Source organism: Cheilinus undulatus, linkage group 3 (assembly GCF_018320785.1).
Source record: "Cheilinus undulatus linkage group 3, ASM1832078v1, whole genome shotgun sequence".
NCBI lineage: Eukaryota > Metazoa > Chordata > Actinopteri > Labriformes > Labridae > Cheilinus > Cheilinus undulatus.
In genome coordinates, this window is record NC_054867.1 from 44,107,029 (window position 1) to 44,132,813 (window position 25,785).

The following is a 25,785-nucleotide window of genomic DNA, read 5'->3' on the forward strand; positions in this document are numbered from 1 at the left end:
TTTGCAAGGTTACCATGCTGCCAGTACACAAGGAAATAGTGAAGTGGGGGATGAGTGAGGACTTTAACCGTCTGTTGACATACTGATGATCTCCAAAAAGCTCCGTACATTCAGTGCTTAATGATATCTGCACACCCCCTCCTCATCCTCCCTACTCTTCTTATTGTAAACACTCAATATGCCATGTCTGTAATAGATGCTTCTGTGCTGCACTCATAAAGATCTCATCTGAACAGATTTCTGTCATTCAAACAACTGAACTGTAGTGAAAACTTGAATATAACAGCCAGCTTATAAAAAATGTTGGGTTTGAACCATTCTCAGGTCCATAAAAACTGTTAGTGAGACTCAGGCTCAGAGAAAATGTATATGGGCTTGGGTAGAGTGGGGCTGATATTTGGGCCTGATCTAAGCTCTACCTCAGAGCCCTCTGGTGGAGGCAGGAAAGCCTTAAATGATACAGTCATGTTATTGTCATTCTTAAATCAGGATATTCAGAGCAAGCATTTAGTAAATCCATTTTAAGATGTACAAGGTTGAAGATCAAACACATTTCATCCCAATTATTTTCTATTACCCTAAACATGTGAAGGCTCCTGATCAGATCCAAGTTTAATACCTTCATCTTTGGCTGGATTTGAGCTCTAGTTTGACTGTTGATGAGGCTCACACATTTTATGTTCAGTGCCAAAACAAACAGCTGCACCCTAAACAGCCCCCACCGCCGTCACAGCTGCCTGGTTCTCCGGACAGAGTGCCAGCTCTCTGGCACAGGCGGTGACGGGGCTGAGCACTGCAGCTCCGTTGTTCACCACAACAGCTGGCTTTTTCCTCTGTTTGATGGTAATTGGAAGGAATAACAACACACCCACATACACATATAAACACTGATTTCATCAGACCAGAGACAAGGAGAGAAAGACAACTGTGTGAAGCCCTTTTTGAAGGAATAAAGAGAAATATTTAATTTTTTTTCTTGTATGTTTTTCCTGATATTTATTTTGTGTGTCAGAAATGAAGCATTTCTTAAAAAATCTGTACAAAACTTGACAGGTAAGGCAGAAAACAGGCTTTATCTTGAGTGTAACAGCAGGAGGATGTGAGGCTGTTTATTCTAAGCTGTCAGTCTTGAAAAATTATGGTTTTATTTTGTTCTTGCTTGTACAGAAATAGATTCAGATGTTATTCAAACTCAGCATTTGTCACATTTTTTTTTTAATCAGCTGTGCAAACGTCTCTTTATATTACATTTTTGTTTTCCTCTAAAGCCAGCATTGTAAACTCTGACATAATGTTCATCTTTGAACACATAGTTAGAGGTCATTATGCTGTAAATCTTCAGCATTTTGTTTATTCACCAGTCAAAAAGCAGGACATCAAAAAAACAGAATCAAATCAAATGCAACATTCAGAGCAAAATCTACTCAGTGAGTTTGTCTAAAAGATGTGCATCTTTCATTTCTCTTTGCCTTCAGCTAGAGAGAAAGGGCAGCGTAAAAAGGCGAGATATCGACTGAAGCATCCTGGAGGTGACGATATCAGAGCGTGGAGGTCAGTCAAAGGTGGGTCGAGCCTCCAGGCCTTACTGCGAGTAAGCCAGGGCTCCTGCCCCCTGACCGAAGCCACAACCTTTGGGACCAAAGTGCTTTGCATAGCAGCCTGTGGATGACATTATAGAGACTTAGAAATACAATATACAGACTATAGCTACACACACTAATACAGTATTTCCTCAACCATTTTTTGGGGGTGGTTGCCCACCATGTAAACGAAGTAGCATAAGGCACCAGCAAGCAAGCATTTTTTTGACTAGGGTGCCCAACTAGAGCCCTGACTTGTGCAGGGGTGATGTAGTTTGTGTGCAAAGGCACTAATGATCATTATATACTTATCATTAAAGTACCAGGAATATATATTATTTTAGGCTAAAAATTGAGTGGTTTTTTCTATTTTGCACCCTCTAAACCTGTGCAAATGAGTCAATAAAACACAAAATGCCAAAGAGTTAAATGCAAATGCTGCAGAGCAAACAGTCTCTGTGCTTACAGTGAAAAAAATACTTTTTGCCAACAGTGGTGGGAACTCTACCACAGTAATTGTAATTGTAAGGGATGTGGCATGCAAACTTATGTGATATGGAAGACAATTCCATTTCTTGACTTGAAAATACAGTACCTTTAAATAAACTCACTGAATATCACTTTTGCATTAAATCAGTCTGTACTGTTAGTGGCTGAACACTTCATCCACATGTGAAGACGGTCTCATGCTTTTACACAAGAGGATTTTCTTGGAGTTGTCTTCGCTTGCTTAATTTGTAGGGGTGGAAATCACTAATGGCCCCATGATATGATATTATCACAATACTTAGGTCACAATTTGATATCACTGGGATTTTAGACATTTTGCAACATACTGAGTAATGCAATACCATATATAGCGATATATACTGTGTAGCTGATCTAGCATTCGCCTTGCCCTCATGTTTGTTGTATTCTCGCAGTATTACATTTTCATGCAGCGCTCCTTGCAGACGCTACGTCTCATGCCCATCTCGCTCGTGCCCTGCTTGCATTCCTAACATCCTTTCCCTGGTGATGCCATATTTGTCTACTAACTTTCTCCTGCTTTATGACTCACCTGTGCCAACCTCATTGGACAAAGGGTGGCACAGTATCATCAAGTGGACAGAAAAAGCAATTGATTTTCCAGTATCATAGTCTTAAATTCATATTAGCAATTTATTTGTTAAAAAAAAAAAACAATACTTGGTAGACAGGAATCAATACAAAGTCGCCATGCAAAATATCCCAATTTTATGCTGGTTCTTCACATTAAAGATGACATATACCCATTTTCAGCCTTTTATAACAGTCCCCTATGGTCTAAATGAAACATCAGTGCAGTGCTTTGGTCAAATACGATGTGGATCAAGCACCAAAGGAGGTTTTTGACCCTGAGTAAATCAGCTCCAAAAAGCCTTTCTCTGAGCAGTTGTTGTGTGTCTCTTTAAATCCAGATGAGCTCTTTCTCACCCCACCTTTTTCTTTCCCAGGGTTATTTTGACACGAGCATAGCTGTGCTGCCATGGCTGTGGGCGGAGATACCAGCTGAGAGGTGTGTGTTATTATGACGGTCATTGTGATGTGACAGAGTGCAGATTCTAAATGGACCGTGAAGTTTTATGTTCTCAGATACGAGCGGAGGACTGGGTTGGCTTATTGCACATTTTGTGGCTGGATGGGTCAAGACTCAGGACACCCAAATGTATGTGCAGAAATATTATACATGATTTTTTTCTGGATATGTTCCCCTTCAAGTTATGGATTTCCCAAAGAGTGTATTGGATGCATGCCAGCCTATTTAAACCAGATCAGGCCCTGTTCAAATAGAAATAGGGCTAAATGCCAGAAAGTCAGATGAGCTGTTGACCTGTTGGTCCTGTCTTCAGTACTTTAGGGTCTCTGGTTCTGCTCTCCAGACTGAGATTTAAAGTACCAGTGAAGGATGAACTGCTAACATCATAAATGTATTTCACTTACTCTTGTTATCACAAAAGTACTTTTTATGTCATTATACTTGATAAATTAGGTCATGTGTAATTTAAGGACAGCAAATATTTTTGTGTCATTGATTTATTCTTCAGTACAGCAAATAGTGAAACATTTCATTTATGAGCATCTTTATAAGGCAACCTTAATGAATTTGTGGAACATTTTTCAGATTTTTTCCCATAAGAGAAAGAAAATACCAAGGACACATGTTCTAGAATTTGGCTAAACTGAATATTTGGTATTTTTGCTAGTCCAAGTAGTTGTTCTATTTTTATTTTCTGCCCTTTAGGGAATTAAATCATCAGCCAATCATTTAATCTCTAGTGAAATTAAACTGACCTTTACAGAAGATCTCTCCGTCTTTATCGGCCAGAGTCGTGGACTCGAGACCTTTGCCACACTTGGCACAGCGGAAGCAGCCTTTATGCCAGGACTGGTGAGAGAGCAGAGAGTTGGTTTATGTTTGAAAAATATACAAACACGTCAGAAATCAGCTTAAATCAAAAGAAGCATTTTAAACTCAGTTACAGTACTCTAAAATCTGTCTTACATTTCCTCCTCCGATGACCTTCTCTGCTGCGTACACAGTTTTCCCACATCGAGGACAAACTTCAGAGTCCCCTGGTTTCTGGGCAAACTTTGAGGCGTTGGGGTTTGTTGTGGGGCGATGAGGGGCATGTCTGTCAGGAAAAAGACTTTTGTTTTTCTTCAGGCAGAGAGAGCTTTCTTTTTCTTCAAGGCAGACAGTTGTCACAATAACAGCAGCAGATGCTACTAGATACTATGTGTTTTATCTCATTCCCGAGATGAAAGTTCATGCAGCATTTGAAAAGTAGTTTTTGTTTTTGCACATTTTTCCCTCATAATCAACTTAATAAAAACATAACATGTAACAAGAATCATATAAAAAGGCTGAGTGCTGCTCCAGATAGTTAAAGAACAAGATGAATGTAGGGTTTTTCTCACACTTCAGGCTTGATTCCCAGTCCCTCTCCTGTGTCCATACTCAGAGTGCCGGCCCCACCTCCATAACCGTAGCCTTTTGGGCCGTATTTCTTGCCGTAGCATGATTTGCAGTAGATCTCATCCACATGAACGGCGACTGTTGTGCTGTCCAAGTTCTTCTTACACACCACTTACAGCAAGAGAGGGAAAACAAAGGCAGTTAGAAACACAAGTAATTCCTTTACTGATACTGATTTTTTTTACAGTATTAGGCTAAAAAGCCAATCTCAAATATTGATAGTAGATACATGTGAATACTGATTTTGAGCAGAAAAGAGCTGATCTCATTTCTTTAAGCAAGGAAAATGCCTATGTACACCTGATTTGAGCTGGACCTATTGTGAAAATCAGGGCAAAACTCACCTATTTTAAAAATCACCCTTTAATTGATTCCAGCACCAATTTTTTATTTTTTGCTATGTGCAAGACTCCCACACTGCCAACATCTTCTCTCATGTTAGATCATGAGAGCTGATCAGAGTTTGCCTGATCAGTGACTTTATCCAGTTCAATAAAAAAACACTCTGTGAATGAGAAGTTAGGTTTGCAAGTTTCCCGCTTTAAATTGATTTACACAACAGATAAACATCGGCTATCGATTATTTGCCAGTTACCGTTAAGGCCAACACAGAAGTTAAGGCGGTGCATCCCAAGTAAAGCTGCTACTAATCATCAGTGAGTTAGATCTGCTGATACTGATTGATATTTTGTACTTTAATAGCTGCTGGTTTAGTCCTTGGTCGACATAGCTTTTTAGCAGGTGGCAGCATAACCCAGTAATTAGAGCGCAAAGGTCATCCTTATTCAGTCAACCAGATGCTTTTACATACTTTGTTCAACAGAGAAGAACAAAAACCTCGCAAGGAGCAACAAGTAACCTGTTGGACAAATAAATTACACAATGTGATGATTATTTAACTTAGTCTTTTTCTTAATCAGATTTAGACAGTAACCCATATGCCTGTTCAGTTAGCTTAGGCTAACTGTTTACGCTAAAGAATGCAAATAGGATAAGAAGTTATGTCTTAGAATATAAACTCATTTGCATTTCCTACACTTCCTGTTCTTAAGGTACATTTTAACACATCATAACGACATTTTAAACCTTGCAAAGCCAATGGATTGACCAGATTTCATGTCTGTCATCAGGGTGAGCCATCTTGTAAAGCTCCAACCTGAATTGGCTAAGTCTGACAGACCTGGCCAATCAGGGTCATTTGAGGAGAACAAATTGGTAGCTATGAGCGAGGTTTAGTTGTACTGCAAGCTGGTAGCGATGGCTGCCACTGGTGTAGCAATTAGCTTGAATGTAGCTAAACTACAACAGTTCTATTAGATTTGGGCCTTTTTATGAACAAAATGGCAAAGAACAGTACTGAAGGTTTTCTTGGACTTCTTCCAACCTGCTTTGGCACAAGTTTGCTTTTCTTGGTGAATGACATGTTTTTAGACTTTTTTAGACTGGCCTCAGCATGAGTTTGATCCACCAACAAGCTGGTAAACTAGGACAGCGCCTGCCTACCGAGCTCACATTACTTATTGTAGCTGCTCATGTCTACTACCTCATTCTGTCTTTTCTCTCTGATTGGCCTGTAGTAAATGTGACAGAATATTCATCCTATCACCTTTCGAGAAATTTTGGAAAGTCCTGACCTTCCCAGTGTGAAATATATACATGCAATGGAGATATGAAACAGTCTATCTGGTGTGTCAGGTTAGATGTTAATGTAATTTCCTCTAAAAGTCGTCATACCATCATGACTTTTTACACATCATAATGTAAAGTTTGGTCACCTTGTTTGGTCAGCTAATTGCTTTTTATTCTGTTCATTTTAACAAGGATTTTCAAAATTGGATTTTTTTTTTTTTTGACGAACAGGATTTAGAGTTCCAGGGGTCTTACTCCGCTGCTTCAAGTTGATGATATAATTACACCGCATACACAGTGCTTCTGTCAGCCACAGACACCAGAGAATTTACCACAGGTTAGCACATCAGTGACTCTAAGCATTACTTCCAATTCACCAATCATGTTTTGCTAATAAAAAGGATTCTAAGGTGATTGGTCGCTGATCAATCAGAGCATCTCTGTTTAGAGCACTAACCAAAGCTGATTCACATAAAACCGTCACGCCCTTGACATTTCTTTGGCAAAATAAGAAACCAAAAGAGGCCAGGAGCCGAGCTGCACATTACTTTAGCTGAGCTTAGCTGATCTGTTCTACTGTCCTCTTTTAAGTCACCATGATGTTAAAGGGGTTCAGGATGTTAACCAGTCCCCATTACTTCTCAACATGGGGGTTGGGACCCCATTGGCGGTCGCGAGACACAAGGAAGGAGTCCCCAGATGCCTTAAAAATCTACATAAATTTAAAATGATATTTCCTGCCCAATTTTCTTACTATTATTTGCCACCTTTCATGAATTTCTACATTTATTTTTGCCTCTTTTTAACGCTCTTACTACTTTTTTTTTTACCCAGATTTGCCACTTTAAACCAATTTTACCCAATTCTAGCCCATTTTCATCACTTTTTTTCCCACCAATTTTGGTCAATTTTAACAAATTTTTGCACTCTAATTCCATTTTTGTCAAATGCCTTTTTTGCCAACTCTAAACAATTCTGGACACTTTCCACCTATTCTTGCCTCTGTTGACCCATTATTGCCACTATTAACTCCTTTTTACCACTTTTTATGCTCATTTTTGCCTATTTTATCAACATTTTAATTTTTGTTAGGCCAATTTTTGCAAGTTTAAACCATTTTTTCCTACTTTTAAATCCTATTTTAACAAATTTTCCACACATTTTAACCTATTTCTGCTGCTTCTTAATCCCCTTTTACCACTTTTTGTGCCCTGTTTTGCATCTTTTTGCTTTTTTGCCACTTTTAGCTAATTTTTAACATTTCTATCCCATTTCTGCTACATTTATACTCCATTTCACCACCTTATCCACCACTTTTTTGACATTTTAACCAATTTTAATTATGTTTTCAAGAAAATGGTCTGGTATCTAATCATCAATATCTTTTACCTTTAGTTAATGTCATTTTGAATGGCTTTGTTTGTCTGCTTTTACACCTGAAATCTGCAGCACAAGATAGGTCAAAATAGGATTTAGAGATTAACAGTCCTCAGCCCAAAAAGGGTAAATTAAGTTGAATGAAAAATAAAAAATTGCCATCTGTAAAGACAAGATAAAGGAAAACAAAGTCATTGTGCAGAGACCCATAAATAGCCCATAAACATAATTCTCTTTTAAATCACCAGTGCTGTATAAATATGACTTGTATCTTTCTCTTAAGCTTGCACGCATCTCCAGCCAGTCATATAAAAATCTCTCTGCTTGTGACAGTTTTCACAGATGTCTTTCTGTGACATTGCCGTAAACTATGAGTGACATTTCAAAGAAGAATATGGTAAATCCACCACATACTAATCTGGCTCAGATAAATACTACTGGAGGAAGGGAGAGTGTGTGTATCCTCCTCTGCCATATAAGGAAGACCAATCCTTTGTCACATGCTTCCACTGAATCCAAATAAGGACAGAGCTATCTGAGTGAAAACCTGCAGACGATCACTTTCATCCCCTGATGCCAAATACTTCTCATTCCTCCCCGGCGCTTCTTGTGATTTCAGTGTGGTTCACGCTCTGGTAGTGAGAGGAAGAATAAAGCAGATTACCTGGGAAGTTAAATACTCACTGCACCGAAAGCAAGATTTATGCCAGCTTTTCCCCTCGCATTGCACTTCCTCAGCAAAGTAGACCGTTTTCTGGCAGCAGCCGCACTTGTTTCCTCCTCCAAAAGGCATTCCTGCGAGCGTACGGGAGAGCTTTGTGTGTATATTTTTCATTCACTGTATACACAACACCTCTCTTCTGTGGTACATAAAGCAGACGGAGAACATCTGCACTTGAGGCTAGAGGCAACTATATCTATAAAAGGAGAGGGAACAGTTTGCTGTGTTGCTCTGCTGCTTTCACTGCTTGTTTGGGTGCACAGGTAGACTTTCATGCCTGGCTGTAAAATGCAAAATGACCTGCTGACACCAAAACCACCTCCTACTGATAAAATGACATCAGTTTAAGAATGAAATGTCTTTAAATGGCGATGATGTTCAAGAGTCATCATCCACACCAAAGTCTGCAATCCGATTCATCAGTGAATAAACAGGAAATTCCCTGCATGTCATTTTGTAATCACACATTTTTAACAGCCTTGACCTCAGACAAATGACCTACGCTTTATTCCAAAAATGATGTTTAAGAAAATTATTTAAAAACCTAGTTTTGGATAGTTCAGCATAGTTTTAAAAGCTGAATAGTCTGGTGTTCTTTGTCGTTTGTTGCAAGCTTTTTGCACTTACTCCTCATCTGATTCTTTTCATATTGAGTCTAAAGACACATGTTTGAGGAATAAACCCACTTCATTCAAGACAAAAGGAAGGCCTCTTTGCCAAAACATCACCGCTTTATAGTTACTTTAGTCAAATAAGCATGATCTCTAAATCTTAAGTCCTAAATTCTGACAAAAATGTTGCATTCCTCTTCATTTGACCAGACAAACTTTTTCAATTAATAAAGTAAAGTTTACAAATCTGTATAAACTCTAAGATTATAAGGGCTTATAATATTTAGCTTAATACTTTCTCTGATCAACCTGAACACTCCTACCTGGTCTGAGGTGATAGGCCGGTCCTCTCTGTGGTCTCTCAGTCCTATGAAGAGATGGAGTTGTGAAGAGACTCTGGTCTGATGAGGAGTAGCAGCAGAGGGAGGCTGAGAGGCCACTGGGCTGAACACAGGGAGGAGGAGGAGGAGTCAGGACGCAGAGACAGACAGAGGAAGAAAAAAATGAAGAGACACAGATGGAGTGGTGTTTGATGGACAGTGAGACAGGAAATGTAATCTGCTTTATTGAATAGATACTGTGCGATTGTAAGGACGTCGTAATGAAAGGTTAAAAGCACCACATGGATGGTAAGATGACTTGTCTGTAAAGTTGTTTGCACTGTTGAGTTTAAGGTACTTCTAAAGGTTAGTGACCCCTGGTGAGGAGAAGAGACAACAGCTCTGAGCAAAGTGGACTTCAGTAACAAAGGACAAAACATCAGTGAACATGAAGAAGTCAGTCTCTTGTACTCTTTGTTTAATACTTCAAAGGAGAGTTTCACATTTTTAAGGTCTTGACCTGGGAGCTGATAACTAGAACTAACACCTGTAAGAGATATATTTGTCAGTGAGCACTGCCATTGAGAGAGAGCACCACAGACAAAGCTGAATCTCTAAAGAAGACAGACTGTACACTCACCGCAGCCAACAGGAGGTGGAAACAGAACCACCTGTCCTTGATACAAGTAAAAATGTTGCAGTGTCATTGAGCAGATGTTTTTAATATGCTTATAATATTATTTAAATATATAGGAGTATAACTCAGTAATCAGCAGAAAAACAACTTTAGGGTCACGGTGTACATTATGATTCTATATGTTGAGCCATGTTCTGAGTCAAATATAGGTCTAAAATAATTTGCTAGTCTGCACAGTCAGTCCAGAAAGTTCACACTGGTATCGGATCAGGACTTGGTATCCTCTGATTCACAACACCTTGGTATCGGAAACGTATTGAGAAGGAATAAAGGGTATAAACATCTCTAAACAGAGGAGAAGAGTCAGGCTAGTGCAGAAAGTACCAGGGGCCTTTCTCTAGCTGAGCATAGCAGGCGAGAAGGAGTGTAGACCTGGATGAGGGATTCCAGGCAAACAGGATGTGAGCTGCTACTGGAAGCCAGTGTAGAGAGAGAGTAGGAGGAGTAACATGCTGTCTTGGGTTGGTTGAAGACCAGACGTGCTGCTGCGTTCTGCAGAGGTTTTTGTGAATGCAGGGAGGCCTGCCAGTAATGAGTTCAGTCAGTGAGTGATATTACAAGAGCCTGTACCAGGAGCTGTGTTGCATGTTCTGTCAGGTAGGGTCTGATCCTCTTGATGTTGTAGAGGACAAATCAGCTGGAATGAGTGATCAAGGCCACATGAACCTTGAAGGTTAGCTGGTCATCAATCATGACACCCAGATTCCGGGCAGACTTAGTGGGCACGAGTTTATTTGATTTATACATTTGATAATAATCTCAAAAATTAATCAAATGATAATGTTAATGTCATCTGACATCACAGGCTATATCAGTGTCTTTCTTATTGTTCTTTTACCTCAGAATTCTTATTAGCTTATTCAAACATACAGACAGACATAATAGGAAAGCTAGTGAACATGATAAAAGTTTTTAATATTAACTGCTATTTATTCCCCTCAGTTGGAGCCAAAACAGAGCAAAAGTGATACTGAATACTTGACTTGCATATATGTGGTCTGCAAAGGAGTCTTAATGTTTCCCCATGTCTGGTTGAGATAAATCACCACAGCGTGTTCTCTAAATTATCCAAAACATGCTTTTAATGCTGATTTCTCATTTGCGAATCTCTTTCAGTCCAAAGCTTACCGATAACATCAGGCCCCCTGGTGATGCTCTGCTTGGCCGGCGCTGCAGCCGTCTTTCCTCCTCACTTGTTCAAGGACGTTGTTTTTCTTTTTTTCTGTCTGATCTTTAATAAGCAGGACTCATGATTTACTGGATTGAGGTCAGATGACTGATTTGGCAAGTTAGCAGCATTCCTCTGTTTTGCACCAAAAATCTTCATGGTTTCTGCAGCAGTGTTGTAAATATTTGTGAACTGTGAAGAACAAAAAGTATCAGCAATGATTCGCTGGTGACCAAATATGGCTGTGAATCTCAAACAACATTAAAGCTGAAAATCCACTTTAACCTCGTGGTTAGATAATAGCGCCAAAACTGTTAAAGAGGTCTTTCTTGTAATACTTTAAAATGGCTACATTGGAATCAAATTAAGCAATTAAATCAGAAAATAAAAGACACATGGTGCCTCATTTTGTCAAACTAACAAGAGCCAACCCTTTGTTTTAAAACTCCAAATGAACTTGTTTGACTTTTTCTCTCTTAACCTTATCTGACATGTTCTCAGGACAGCCTCTGCAGTGGAAGTCTGAGCTGCTCTGTTTGTTTTCATTGAATGACTTTATGAGTTGTGTTTGTACTCCCTGATGCTTTTGAGCATAATCTTTAAAGAAGGAAGTCATATCTAGTCCAATCCAAGAGGGAACCCCGCTTCCTTAAAAGGTGTTTTATGAGATGTCTGATCTTGTTCTGACTATTGGTCTTCTTCAGAGTCCTTTTGGAAGGTATTGCTCCTGCTGTTTGACCAAGGAAGGGTGTATTTCCTTTTAGGAATGGTGAAAAATATCTGCTTTTTGTTCACACCTTGGTCAGTCTCTCGCTGCGCTGCCTGTCTGCACCCATGTCAGATCAGATTTAATCTGTTTGTTGGCACCTTCTGACACCGTCCAGAGCCTTGTTTGTGCTGTTCCTACCCTCAGATGTACAACGCTTTGGACTAAAGTGTCTGCTGAGTGAAATTTTTGGATTGGACATTGTAATCAGGCTTATTTCAAGCATATATAGGTATATTAGTTGAATGACTATAAGAAAAGTGACTTCAGATTAAAGGAAGGTTTATGACTTTCTCCTTCTGCAATGTAATTTTGCATCTTACAAAGATTTTCTTTAAATGATTGCTGCATTTATAAAATGATATAGTGATGGATCATTTTCCCCTGCTGAGAGAAAAAAATACTTGCTTTAGAAAGATTTCAAATAACCAAGATTAGTTTATTATTACTGGATTTTAGGGCTGGGACGGTGTGCCTTTGTGATTGTTGGATGCAATTTAAGTTTTATAACAAATCAGAGTTCTTGTGAGTCTGCAGGTATTGCAATTGGTAGTATTGAATATTGTGATTTCCTTATCTTTATAAGCCAAAAATAGTCAAATCATACAACAGGAGAGAGTATTTTGAGTAATATTTTGTAACCAATTTTTCATCATAAATTGGCTGGTCTTGCTGCAACATTGAGCTGTTTCTGTCTGACTTGCATCTGTTCACCAATTTTTGCACACAGAGGGGTTGAAGAAACACTAAACAACACCTCTGGACTTTGATTAAGATGCTAGGAACAGCTAACCTTGCAAAGCAGATACGGCCCGTTTCCTTGTTTCTCACTGGCGAATCCATCTTGCAAAGCTCCCGTCTGAACTGTTTGGGCCCGAGTAGAAAGTGAGAGACCAATCAGCGATGAGGGGCAGTACTTTTGGGTGTGGATGAGTCGTATCGTAAGCAAGCAGCAAAAAGAGGCCAAGAGGCCAGGAGGTGCAGTTATGGTGGAAGAGCTTAGTGTGGATGCTGCTAAAGCACCAGTTTTATCAGAAGTTGATGACATTTCTTTGTTAAAAGAAAAACAAAGAACAGCAGTGAGTTTTTTTCTTCTCGAAAACAAAATTCGTGTACTGACATGTCTATAGTCACCGTGGTTCGTGTTATTCCTTGGTAGCTGCGCACGCACACCTCGGTCGCAGCTACATCACATTTTGTTGCTCTGATTGGTACGTAAAGATGAGACAAACAGAACGTTCATCCAATCACACTCCTAGTGTTTTTTAAAAGCCTTTGCCCTTTCCCAAACTCCTAGTATTGAAGGTTTTCCAGATGAATCCATCTGGCGTGTCAGGTTAGGGAGCAGCTGTGTCCTGCCTGGTACCTACATGCTGCTTATTTCATCCTCTTCTAAGGAGCTTCTCCGCAAATTGATCAATGTGCTGACATAGCTTGAAGCTAAGCATGGCTTACCCTTGCAGGCTATCTATGATCAATGATAAACTCAGCAGGTTTCTGCTTCAAACACATTCACTGATCTGAAGTAAATATCCAGATGTAGGAGGGTAGATGTCGGCTGAAATTCTGCAGCCTGTTACACCAGCTATGTGTCATGAAAAACAAGACATGAAAAAGTTGTTATTTTAAAGGTCACATATGCAAAAAAAACCCCACTTTTCCAGGGCTTTCTAACAAAAATATGTTCCGCTGGCCTGTCCACAATCCCTCCAGGAATCAGACCCCCCCCCCCCCAAACCTCTCAGCTGCCAGCTGAGAAGGATATCAGTAAAGCCACATCCATCATCTCACATCCATTTCCTGAGAGGGGTGCGGTCAGGGGTGGAGTCAGAGAGCTCAGTAACATTTAAAGCCACAGACACAGAAACAGCTCATTCTGAGCAGGGCTGAAACAGCCGGGTTATTAAAACATACAAAAATCCAATACTGGAGTGTTTTTCTTAGCAACAGACTTCACAGGCATGTTTTTGGGACCTCTGAGACCAATATAAACTTGTCTTAAAAGGGTAAAATATGTAGCCTTTAAGTGATGAGGAGACAGTTTATTGATTTATCAGAAGTTCAGTCAGAGAGACTGATGGGAGATAACAGAAAGTCATAGCTTTCAGACATGCATCATCTCAGGTCACGCAAATATGATGACAATATGATATGTCAAGGTTATTGATCCTTATACATATATATATATATCTTTCAAAGCTTCAGATAAGAAATCATGATATTTGATGAGTCGGTTTGTTCTTGCACTCTTACTGGATTGCACAAAAAGGTCACTAAAACTCTAATTGTAATGCTTTTTGACTTAGCACTTCTATGTGCGTGGCATGTTGCACAGTGACTTCTATACCATGGTATGTTTGGCATTTACTGGTGAACTGGTGCACTCTGACATTCAACATCGTGCAGGGTGGGGTTTACTGTCTCTTATGTTTTATCAGAGCACATCACATGTGTGACCTTTACATGATGGATGGTCATCTTCAGGATAAATTCATCCAGCTGTCCACCAAATTAAACTACCAACCTGAAGTTAAAACTTCCTGCAGCATTTTTGTCGTTTTGGTGTGTATTGCTGCAGAAAACATGATGTTATCACTTCCTGCATGGCTCAGATATCTCCCTATAAGAGGAGGATCAGCAGAGGTGAAACTGATACGGCAACTGCAGTCGATACAATCCGGGAAGTAAAATCCAGTGAACGGAGATGCTGCTCGGTCTGCCTTCCCTCCCTCTCTCTCTCTCTCTCGCTCTCTTTGAGCCCTCCAGGCTCTTCACCATCATAGGAAGAGACAATGATGAACTCAAGAAGCCTATTTATAGCCGGCGATTGGCCAACACTAGACCTCTGTCTCTGCTCTGTGGACATCCGCTTTGGCTACTTGTGTAGTATGTGCACATGTGATTATGCTCATGACTGAGAGGGAGAGGAGAGGAGAGGAGAGGAGTAACTGAGTCTGAATGGATCCAATCCAGAGGAAGAGGAGAGGATAAGAGGCACAGAGAGATAAGGAGAGGCAGGGACGGGGTTGGGCTCAGGTCCATGCTTCAGAGGACGGAAGAGGAGTGCTGACTGCTTACTGGAGCCTCATGGAGGAATTCAGCACTCTCTTTATTTCTTTTCTGGCATTTGACCTGAAGTGAAGCCAGGACTCCTCTCAGGGTGATGGTCTCTCTTCTGGCAGCATTTCTCACTGAAGCTTTGCCAAGTTGTCAGGTGAGGAGGAGAAGCTGGAGGTGAGATGACTCCACATTCATTGATTGCATAGCAACCGGTGTGTGCATGTGTTTGACATTGTGCAGCGTGTTTAGTGTTAAATCCACCGGGGAGATATTTATGTCGTGTTAGTTCTGCTGCATTCATCTAATATCCAAGTGCATTTTTTGTATGTGCTTTCACTTTTGTAATTTACTATAGAGCGGAAACATCCATGAAACAGTTTGTTAGGAAATAGACCCAGAGATGACAAGTCAGTGACTATTTCATTACCTGTCATTTCTTAAGTCATGCAGAGCCCAAAGTTATCCAGTTTAAGCTTCACAACTGTGATGAATTGATGGTTATCTTTGTCTTTTACAATATAAAACACATCTTGTATTTGTTTGACCCATACTTTGTCAAACAGACCAAACTAGAGCAGGCTGTCTCACCTACAAGCTACTCTCTTGGTAACACAGACTCTCTTTTAACTTCATATTCATTTTACTAACTTCAATCTGTACCATTTTTTTCTGACTAGACAAGGGGTGGGCAACTGGCAGCTCAGGGTCCACATGAAGCAACCTTTCTTGCGCTATGCAACTCGAAAGTCAATTTCAGATTTCAATTATTTGTAATATATATGAAGAAATAAGGACAAAATCTGCTACAAAAGCATAAAAAATACAAATGTTACCATCACAATCTTGGTTTATAATGGACTGTTTCTGTAAAATGCACATGTGCATAAATTTTAGGCATATAAGATGTTCAGGGTTTTTAGGGCTGGGTTCAGGGCTGGGTTGTTGACACAGTCCAGCTCAATGGATGTTGACACACATGTGTATTGCTCAGCAGTCAAGGTCAAGCTCAACAGCATTTCTTTTTTCTGGGTGCCTTCTTTTCTGATGAAATGCCCAGAAACCATTTGTGGTTTTCAGACCCTTGGGACATCTACAGCATGACTAGGGACTTGTAACCCTACTACCTACCATGATGGTAACCTAAGCCGGTGTTTCTATACCTTTTTCTGTCAAGACACCTTTTCAAAATTTGAAAACTCTCAAGTCACTCCAGTCAAAATGTGCTGATAATAAACCAAACTGCAGAGAGACTTTTTTTGTGATATAATTAACAAAACAAATCTCTAAAGCAATCTCTTAAAACACTTAAAATGCCTTTATTCTCATGAAACAGCCATGTAGACCTTTTGAAAAACTTTGACCTCTTTTGGTACTCCTGGCAAACTAGGGAAAACAGTGTGAACTGTTGTAAGCCTATGCATTTGTTGACCCTGACGCTGATGTAATATCAGGAAAAGGGCTTATGACACATTTTGATCATTTATGCTGGCATAGCAGGAGAGAGAATATCTTCAGTGATTATTTAAAAACAAAATTTTGTCATAAATTTGCTGGTCTTGCTGCAACATCCAGGCAAACTGTTTGCCACGACACTCTGGTTGAGAAAGGCTGCACTAGGCCGTGTTTATTCGCTACATCCACCACTTACTCTGCCCTAAAAGTGTGGACTTTGTTATTTTTTTAACAGATTATAATCCCATGCATCCTGTAATATGCAAGGACATCCAGAATACAAAAGAGGTTGTGTCAGTGCTCCTTCCTGCTCGCTAGTGCCCTCAGGTGGTTTACTCATTACATCTACGTCTTACTACAGCCTCAATTTTTGGCGTTAACATGGCTAAAAGTTTTGCACAGCCCTGTATATATATCCACTATAAAATGTTCTTACAGGCCTTTGAATATTTACTAAAATAATCAGTAAATACTAAGTTCATGGTTTACAAAGTAGCTTAAATTGCCTTAAATTCTGTGTTTAGCTAATTATACTGAGCATGACTGTTCATGTGTAGTCCAGATGAAATTTGTATATTTACTGCTTTTGTTAAATTATAGATAATCATTATTGTTAAATTGAGAATATCCAGCACTTTGAAAAAATGGCCCTGAGGTGGGGCCAATACATATTGTATCTATATTTTGGTTGGGACAGTTCTGCTGTCAACTATCTTGGATAAATGATGTACGTTCCTGCCAAATTTGTGCAACGCTTTGATTTTTTAAAAAGATTTATCGTGCCTTGCTCTGTTTATTAAAGGCAGGAACACTGTGGTTTATTTGCTTTCCATGTTTCCTTTCAAGATCAAAGCATCATAAGCAGCGGTGAGATGCAGGGTATATACAGTTACTTCTGAATTCTTTCTTCAAGGCTGGCGGAGGCAATAAAGGAACCTGTGAACACAGTTGATGCATTGCCTTGCGACACCTTGCCTCCTACTCTGCTAAGGAATATAGAATATTTCACTAAAGATGCATAATTATGTATTTGTCTCAGCACAGTCTTTAGACCAGCATTGATGGTAAAATCTACTCTTCTTTAGCTGCTAGTTTTATTCTAATCCTTTCTCCCTGAAGCAGAGGAGTTAAGTGACTATGTTTAAACACTGAAGCCCCATTTATGAGTTAACTAAATAAGCAGGATGGTTATAAATGTCTTTATTATAACACATGGTGGTTATCCTCTGCTGGAAGCTTAAAAATGTGGGGGATGAATTAAGAGTATACCCACTGTTCCAAACACCACTGCATCACTGTAGTGAGCATACTCCTAAGAGGACGATGCACTGTATTAATCCCTCAAGAGGAAATTTAATTCCTACACTCTGTTATTGACATGCTACACACACATAGGCTTAAATACTAACTGTACATGTACATACAGGATCCTGTGTACATGCTCTAATGGTTGGAATGAGGCAGCGCTGCCTACAAAGGAGAGCCTGAGCAGTTTTGTGCTGGCTCAAGGGCACCTCTGCAGTACTCAGTAAATGAACTGGCGTGTTTCCAGCTACCACACTACTTCCCAGTCTTGGTTCTACAGGGACGACTTAAAAAAGTGGCCCTCTGGTTCCCAACTCAAGAGAGGTTGAGCGGTTGCTGCCCTGTTGGTATTCTGACAAATCAGAGCTATAGAAAAATAATGCAATTAAGAGATACATTTATACACAATAAGTGCAGAGAGGTTAAGAAAATGGAACAATATAAATATAGAACAGTGATAAATTATTAGAATTTTACAAGAATTTTATGTACTGTCTCAGTATTGTATGTTGTTATTATAAGACATATTATGAACTGGTTAAGATTCAGATTCCAGTGTTTGAATAAATAATCATGGTCTTTGTGTCATGTGTGACATAGTCCTAATTCCAATTCTGTTTTTTTTCTTTAATGTGCTGTTAGATATTGTGCATTTTTTGCTTTTTATGAAATGCTGGGAAAAAAATCAGTGCATGTCAGAACTGGTTCCATTCCGTATCGATTCAAATTTTCAAAAAATTGATTTTGCAAACGTACTTCATTTCATTCTAAATACTATTTTTAAAACAGCAGACGAGTATCGGCACAATAAACCTGTTTCTGGTGTGTTTTATTACTGCTGTCTTTCCAATGTCCCTGGTACCAGGGTTGCCAGGTCCACGGTTTTCCTGCGGAATTGGGCTACTTTTTACAAACTGTCGCGGGTAGATCTTTTTGTCCGCAGGTTCAGCAATTCCTTTATTAATATCTTGTGAATGTGTTTTTAATATCCAAAGCAGAATATATGACTATTTACCCTCAAATGCAACTTAATCGACCAGCAGAGAAGCCGGAAAAGAAAATATGGCACACAACCAAAGATCCGCTGTGCCACTCTACAGAAGCAGCACACCTGCACTTACAAAAACAATAGGCTATATATGTTGTGGCAGAGGTTTTACTGGCTGATGTAGAATTTCAGCCTTGGGCTTGGCTTTGGGCTGGTTTTGGACTAGTTTTTATCGGCCATTGACCTAGATTTGTCACCCAGACCTGGCAACCCTGCCTTGTACACAGCTGCAAAAGGAGGTGTAATCCTTGTTGGCAGTGCTGTTAGCATTAGCAGTGCTCTGTCCATGGAGCTATGAGTGACTCAGTTGTCCAGTTATCCATAAAGAAGTCCCTGTTTACAATAGCCAGGTAATAGGAAGTCTGACCTGGCGTGTATGTTAAGTATGCTGATCGAAAGTGATGTAGGCTATTTCAGGAACAAGTCTAAAGCTGAGTTAGCCCCATACACCACCACCCAGAGTTAGAATAAACACAACAGCAACCAACAACAGCTGACCAGCACCGACAATAAAAATAACAGGATCGATTGTCTGTTTCACATTAAAGACCAGTGTTACGGTTTAGCGAGGGACAGTGTTTACTGGTGACTTTCCATCCTGTGCATCAGTGTTTGCTCTTAGATACTGACAACTTCAAGAGCCCCATTGTTTCTTTTTAAATCGTATTTGTATCCGTCAAGTATATATCAGGTATATAAGAAAACATCCAGTTTTATGTTGCGACTACAACCACTGACACGTTTAGCTGAAAGTCTCCACCTAACACGGTCACTTGTGAAACCATAACACCTTCTTTCGAACTTTAGATGTACTGTAATGTTTCACTGACAGGTTTCAGATAAAAACTTTTCTTGCTTTAGCCTACACATTCTATTAATATTAAATTTTTATGCAGTTTCAGCATAAATTGGCCTAATGTTATCTTTGTTTTATTGTTTTATGTTTACATTAGTGCATTTCCAATACTGCAATCAAATAAAGGCTAAAAATTTGCATAATCTTGGAAAAAATTTTTAAGCTTTTTAATTAAAAAAAAAAAAAAAAGTAAACTCCTTAGTACAAAGCAGACAAGAGCATATACTGACATAATCACTTCTTTATGAAAATTAGAAAGTGCAATGAGAATTAGTTTGAATAGAAAATAATTCTAAATTATATCATCTCCCCCTGAATTGGAGTATAATCAAACTGTGGGATATCAGAAGGTTCTTATCTTTACTTATTTTCCTTTATGTGGACCAGTTTGTCCAAAAAATGATACACCATCCAATTAGTAATAAAAATCAATTTGTTTGCAGCTCACTTTGCTGGTTTTTACAAGAAATGTTGTATAATACTTTAAAGGTAACCTAACTGGCACTTGCTAAACTATATGTTTTTCCCACAGCATTCATTGATGTTATTGATGAAGGAACTTATCCATTTAGAATCAAGTTTTTTATGAACACAGCTCTTGGTCTTTTGGGAGTCCTTTCCAAACCCTGATGAGAAAAACAGAAGCAAGCTGTTTAAACACAAGCAGCCAAAATGTTCACATAATTTGACTGAAGTGGATTTGAAATATGAAAATATAATTCAAATTTAATGCGTCTCAGTGAGGAAATGAGATAATTGTGTTTACATCAGATGGATTCGGGCAGGATGTCTAGGCTGGACGTCCCTCTGTGTCTGCAGCAGTTTGATGTTTCACTGACTTTAACGTGCTCTCTGCTGACTTCCTTTCTGCCTGCACGCAAGCATGCACACAAGCGACCACTATGGCTGTAATGAGAGGAGGTGAAGGGATGCAGTTTCATAAATTAGTCAGTAGGGGTCACATACAGGCAGGCAGAGATTATGTGTGAGCGATGCTGCTGAGACACACCCTGATTCTCTCTCCCTGGCTGCCTCTTTTAGTGGCTTGTGTTACGTGATGTGAGCTGTTCTGATGCAAAAGGTGGCAAGGCTTGACAAGTGAAGCAGAACATGCATTCTTTGGAGACTGAAGTGAACAATTATGAGAGTAGGGTGAGGCATGAAGGGCTTTGATATCAATTCAAGTCACTTGTGCTGTTTGTACCTGCTGTAATCTTTATCCCTGCACCTTTAATTAGGCTGTGATTGTTGTCAAGGATCTAATGATGCTGATTTTATCCCTGAAGGTCAGACAGAATATGAGCACAGTCTGTGTTTGCAGATTAACTGCTTATTTTGGAGTATTTCTGTGTCCAGCCAGTACACATCTTCGGCTGTAATCCTTACTTATCTCCTGTCTCAGACTCCACGCAGACGATGCAACGCTCTAATTTCCAAACTGCCTCTAGTCTATAATCTCTCCTCGTGAACTTCAGTCATCCTGCAGAGCGATTTAACTTCAAAGAGAGGCAATTTGCTCCAATGTGCATGAGGGGGTATAACATAACCTACCATGACACGGCTGTGTTGCCTTGCATCTTCACACCAGTGTGCGTATGGTGTCATTGCTCTCGGCTCTAACTAAATCTGGTCATGATCCATCGCATGTCTCCGGCCTGCTCATATTCTGCCTCCTGAGTTTATTGTGTGAGTCATTTCAGCAATACGTGGTCTCACATAGAGGGAACATTTTGTAATCCCCTCCTCAAAGATTTTATGAGTAAAAGTCTGCTTGAGCCCATGCTGCCACCATGTCATCTCTCCTGTCGTTCTTTTTCTCCTGAGCTGACACCTCTGAGTCGGCTTCCCCTGGCCCAGATTTTTCCCTCTGAGGGTCGTGCTGAGCCCAAGCCCGAGCCCTGCAGGCGGCCAACTACAAACATGCAGTGACAATTCAAATCAGTCCAGTTCACTGGCTCTGGCTGTGACTCAGGACACTGAGCGCCAGGCGGAATAGATGCATACGCAACCCGCCAAAGCTGCACAGTGACGGATAGGACGTGAAAACGAAAGACATTGCAGGGGATCAGGCAGTTTTATAAGTGCTTCACCTGGTTTATGGCCCAATTTTAGCTCAGCACTTTTGTTATAGGGAGACTTGGACTGGAGCAGCGCCAGGTCCATTTGCAAGCTTAAGTAGTTTGATGTGCAGGCACCAACCGCAGCAGAGGAACCATCAGGAGTATTGTTATGCAAGCAGGAAGGGAGCAGTCCTACTTTGATCCAGACATCGGACGGAGGCAGAAGTGCTCCGGTCCTCTGTAGTGTTTGAGCTGCTGTTTGCTGTCCCATCTGGGGATTCTCATATCGGACACTGCGCTGTAGTACAGGGAACAGGGCAGCTACAGTACTCCTCATAAGGACAGTATGAGAGGAATGAACTGATGGACAACTGAAGATTACCATCACTCAGCCTCTGCCTCAGCTTCCGTTGCACTTGCTTTGCATCGCTGCATCTTTTGCCAGTCTCATTGTAGGTAAGTTTGCTTTACTGAATACTGATTAGAAACAACATAAGAGTATGTGGCATTAAAGTTTTAATAGTGAGCAGCATTTCTGCTGCACAGTCAGTATGTTTACATGATGAAAAGTTAATGTTAAGACTGAGGCAGCTATGACTAAAAGAAGACTTTTCAAACACAAACATCCTACTCAGACTGAAGTCAAACTAAGGTAAATTTCTCAGTATACATTCAGATAACAATGCTGAAGGTCAATTATCTCTTGCATGTTAACACCTCAGTTATCCCAAAAGTGGCCTTTGTGTTCTCCATATGCTCCACAGTTCCCAACCTGGGATTTGACCCGGAAGTTGAACAGCATAAATGCATAGAAGAGAGCCCAAAGAAAATAAGATGACATCACAGCACGGCAAGTGCTGGAGAGAAAGTCTAAGCGCTGTGACGTGACCCATGTTTTCAGTGTTTCACACACACCTACTTGTTTGTTAATTGTTTGGTATGGGACATTAGTAGAAGAAGGTTCAGTTATAACTTTTTTAGATTCACCTGAAGATCTGTTTTCCTCTGTGTGTTTTTGGCCAATTACAACAGAGCATATTAGTATCGAATTCAGTTATGGACATCATGAAGGCTCCATAAATATGTAGTTAAAATATTTCAATCACCCCCTTGTGGCTGACTGCAGTATAGGCAAACTGGTTGTATATTACACAGTGAAAACATGGACAAGCTTTCCAGCTCTGTAAATTCCGTATATAGTCCACACGTCAGTTTTTGGTACAAATGGGACACATGCTGTCCCTCAGGCTTATTCTGTTTCAGACTGGGTGCGTGTTTGCTGCGTGACAGCTGTGGCACGTGTCGGATACTGCTCAATCCCTAACAGCTTTTTACCTGACTTGTGTTTGTTGAATGATGATATTCCTGTTGTCACAGCTCAGTCTTTCTTACCTCCACAAAACTCCCCACAAGAAACTTGGTTAGTTGTATGAACAAGCTGGGAAAAATTCAAAATAAAAGGGTTCTGTACAAGTGAGGTGAGCTTCTCCACAGAAAGACCAAACTGGAATTGTATTTGAAAAGCCCAAACTGGAAGTGTGAGCTTGCTGTATTTGTCTTGCCTGTTACATATTCTACCACCGTGGATTCACATTTCACCTAACAATGGGTCAGTGTTGCTCTTTATTTGGCATTTTCACGTCTGTCTGGGTTGAGGGACGTGTGAAGCTTGTGGTAAAAAAATAGGCGAGCCCTCTATTCTTGATACTCTTGGTGAGACTCTCATTCACCCGGCAGCTCTCATGCTTGCTGTCTGAAATCCCTGACTTGTTAACATGCTGTAATGAAAACCAAGCCATGACACAGCTATTACACAGATGCCACGTACCCAGTCTGAAACAGCTATCATAAAGGCAGATGACATGCGACTTCTGCAATGATTATCGTATATGATGGTTGACTTCCAGGTCAAAGCCTGGCACTGGAACTGTGGAGCATGCTCAGAAGGCTTAGGTCAGTTTTGGGCAAATTGTAAGCATGCAAGAGACAATCAAGTCTACATCTAAGAAAATCAACCTCATCATCTAGGAGTGTTATTCTGATTATGGGAAATCTAACTAAGTGCAATGTACATGCATTTCTGAAGCCCAGTTTAAGCCTGAATAACACAATGAATCAACTTTTTATTTTGCTTGATAACATGCTGACTCATTGGGAATTTATTGTGGAGTCTGTTCTTGCAGCTGTTACTCTCCTCATCTGACTGCAGCAGTACTTACAAGCCTTAAAAATGGCCTTTTAGAGATTACTCTGCAGGAACTTTGACATGTTTTATGGATCCCTAACTTCATCTTCATATTCAGGACCTTGTGTTAGGCAGTTGGGGTGACCAGCTACACTAATAGTACAACTAGTGCAGGACACTGTTTTGTCTTTAGGCATGTGAGCACTTGGCAGTCCCAGTTCTTTAACAACAAACAGCAGGGGCGTCCCATGATTGAGATGTTTCCGTCACATGTACTACGACTGCAGACACAGAGGGAGGCCGGAGGGAAGCGGGGCACAGTCAGGCTGCAGAACTAATTCCTGCAAAGACTCTGCGGTCTAATGCTGGACTTTTATTGTCCTCCCTGGGACGAGGAGTCATGTGCTCAGTAATTGTCTGGGATGTACTGCTGACTCATAGCAGTGTGTGTATTTGTGTGTGCTACAGGCTACCAGTGCCTCACACTACTCATCTTCTTAGTTTACACTGAGATAGTGTGATCATTCATGAATTACTGTTTGATGTCCTCATTAAAGAGTGAAGCAGCAGCAGTTCATTCAGAAGTAATGTCTTTGAAATACGAGGCTTAACACATTTGTTTAAGAATTCCTTGATAATTAAACTTCTGCATGTGTTAGAGATTGCTGCTGTAGTGCACAAACTTCGAAATTTTTCAGTGTTGTTTTCATTTCAGTGCCTTACTTTGGAGGAAACTTGTTTTCCCTGGAAACCTTTTTAGCTATTTAAAGCTGATTTTTAATTTATTAACCATCATGTTGCTTGATTTTTTTTTTCTGTGCTTCAAGTGTATGAAAACTGTCTTCAGAATCTGGTGCTCCTTTAAACTCAGTGGCTCACTTACCATTTTGCTTTGTTTTACTCGATTATTGAGGCCCTTTCATTTTTTAAATGTAGATACATGAAGTAGTTTTCCAGTGTAATAGATAAAAATCACCTTCCCAATCCACCTATCATCAGCTGACAGACAAAACCAGGGACTAAATGATGTTGTCAAAGGAAAATGTATCAACCTATTGTCTTTTTTTATCTGAGGCTTGCAGAGGAAAAAAGCAAGGTGAAAAAATACTGGAAGTGTTGGTTTTAATTTCATTTGTTGACACTTTAAATTACTAATCATCAACTGGCAGCCCTGGGACCATATCAGTCCCCCCATAGCTCCCCATCCGACCCCCAACAGATCACTTAATTCAGAAAATTAAGAAATTAAAAGATTTTGTGGTTTTAGGGTATCTTTTGTCTTTAAATCTCCACAGCTATTAAATCAACCCAAAACAGATCAATATTTCTGATAGCTTTTGTAAGAATGACTTTAAATCAGATCCATTTTACAGAAATCCATCTGTCAGCCATCATTGGAAAATATGAACCTTGATAAACACATACGCAGCAATCCAAACCCGATTAAATCTCTAGTCTAGCATCAGCTTTCCACTTAAACTTTTTCCCTGCCTAAGACTCAAAATAAACGGTCTGTTTCTTGGACGTGTTTTTAACCAATCACGTCAAAGCATCGTAGCGTATCGTGTCAAACCCAGTGATAAACAACATGACAGCTCATGCTACATAGCCTGTATGGGTGGCTGCAGTGTGTGCAGAAGGAGCTCATGTCACAGTTTTTGCCTAAAAGTTACAAACATTTTTGAAAAATCAATATATAAAAACCAATGCAGTTTTTGTTAATTAGAGCAAAATGTTGATTTAAGTGTAGTTTATTTGAAAGCCTGGCCCTTGTTCAATTATGGTCGATGCCCCCTGCTTTAAATGCAAGATCTAATTATTCGACACATAAATAAGCAGATTTTTGCTAAATTTTCACAAATTATTATTTTCTAAGAAGGCAAAGCATTTAAATTTTATTTATTGTTTATCACCTAAACCAGAGGTTTTCTATCTTTTTCCTTGGAGCCACC

The 25,785-nt window shown here is 39.9% G+C and overlaps 2 protein-coding genes across 8 annotated transcripts in view; one reads left to right on the forward strand and one right to left on the reverse strand.

Annotated features, from left to right (window-relative positions):
* The window catches only part of nav1b (neuron navigator 1b), a 163,859-nt gene that overhangs the window by 14,282 nt on the left and 123,792 nt on the right, over positions 1-25,785 (forward strand). For 5 of the 7 annotated variants that reach the window (XM_041782721.1, XM_041782724.1, XM_041782725.1 and 2 more), the window contains exon 1: positions 14,808-15,101. The exons of 1 other annotated variant lie outside the window; for it this stretch is intronic. The gene's annotated coding sequence lies outside the window, so the exon portion shown is untranslated. Of the gene's footprint in view, positions 1-14,807; positions 15,102-25,785 lie in introns of those variants that run through there. One more of the 7 variants, XM_041782723.1, reaches the window with a different exon arrangement.
* LOC121506817 (cysteine and glycine-rich protein 1-like) lies at positions 982-11,085 on the reverse strand. Its single transcript, XM_041782729.1, has 7 exons — positions 11,062-11,085; positions 9,240-9,360; positions 8,269-8,379; positions 4,521-4,689; positions 4,105-4,234; positions 3,894-3,987; positions 982-1,659 (listed from the first exon to the last, which is right to left on the reverse strand). The coding sequence occupies exons 1-7, from the start codon at positions 11,068-11,070 to the stop codon at positions 1,583-1,585; spliced, it is 711 nt and encodes a 236-aa protein (XP_041638663.1). The 5' UTR covers positions 11,071-11,085; the 3' UTR covers positions 982-1,582.

What these genes read in the sequence shown, in the direction of transcription:
- LOC121506817 (XM_041782729.1), bottom strand. An exon ending in GGCCTATCACCTCAGACCAG is followed by an intron (nt 8,380 to 9,239) that starts GTAGGAGTGTTC and finishes GTACGCTCGCAG; the next exon opens with GAATGCCTTTTGGAGGAGGA. An exon ending in TAAATCTTGCTTTCGGTGCA is followed by an intron (nt 4,690 to 8,268) that starts GTGAGTATTTAA and finishes TCTTGCTGTAAG; the next exon opens with TGGTGTGTAAGAAGAACTTG.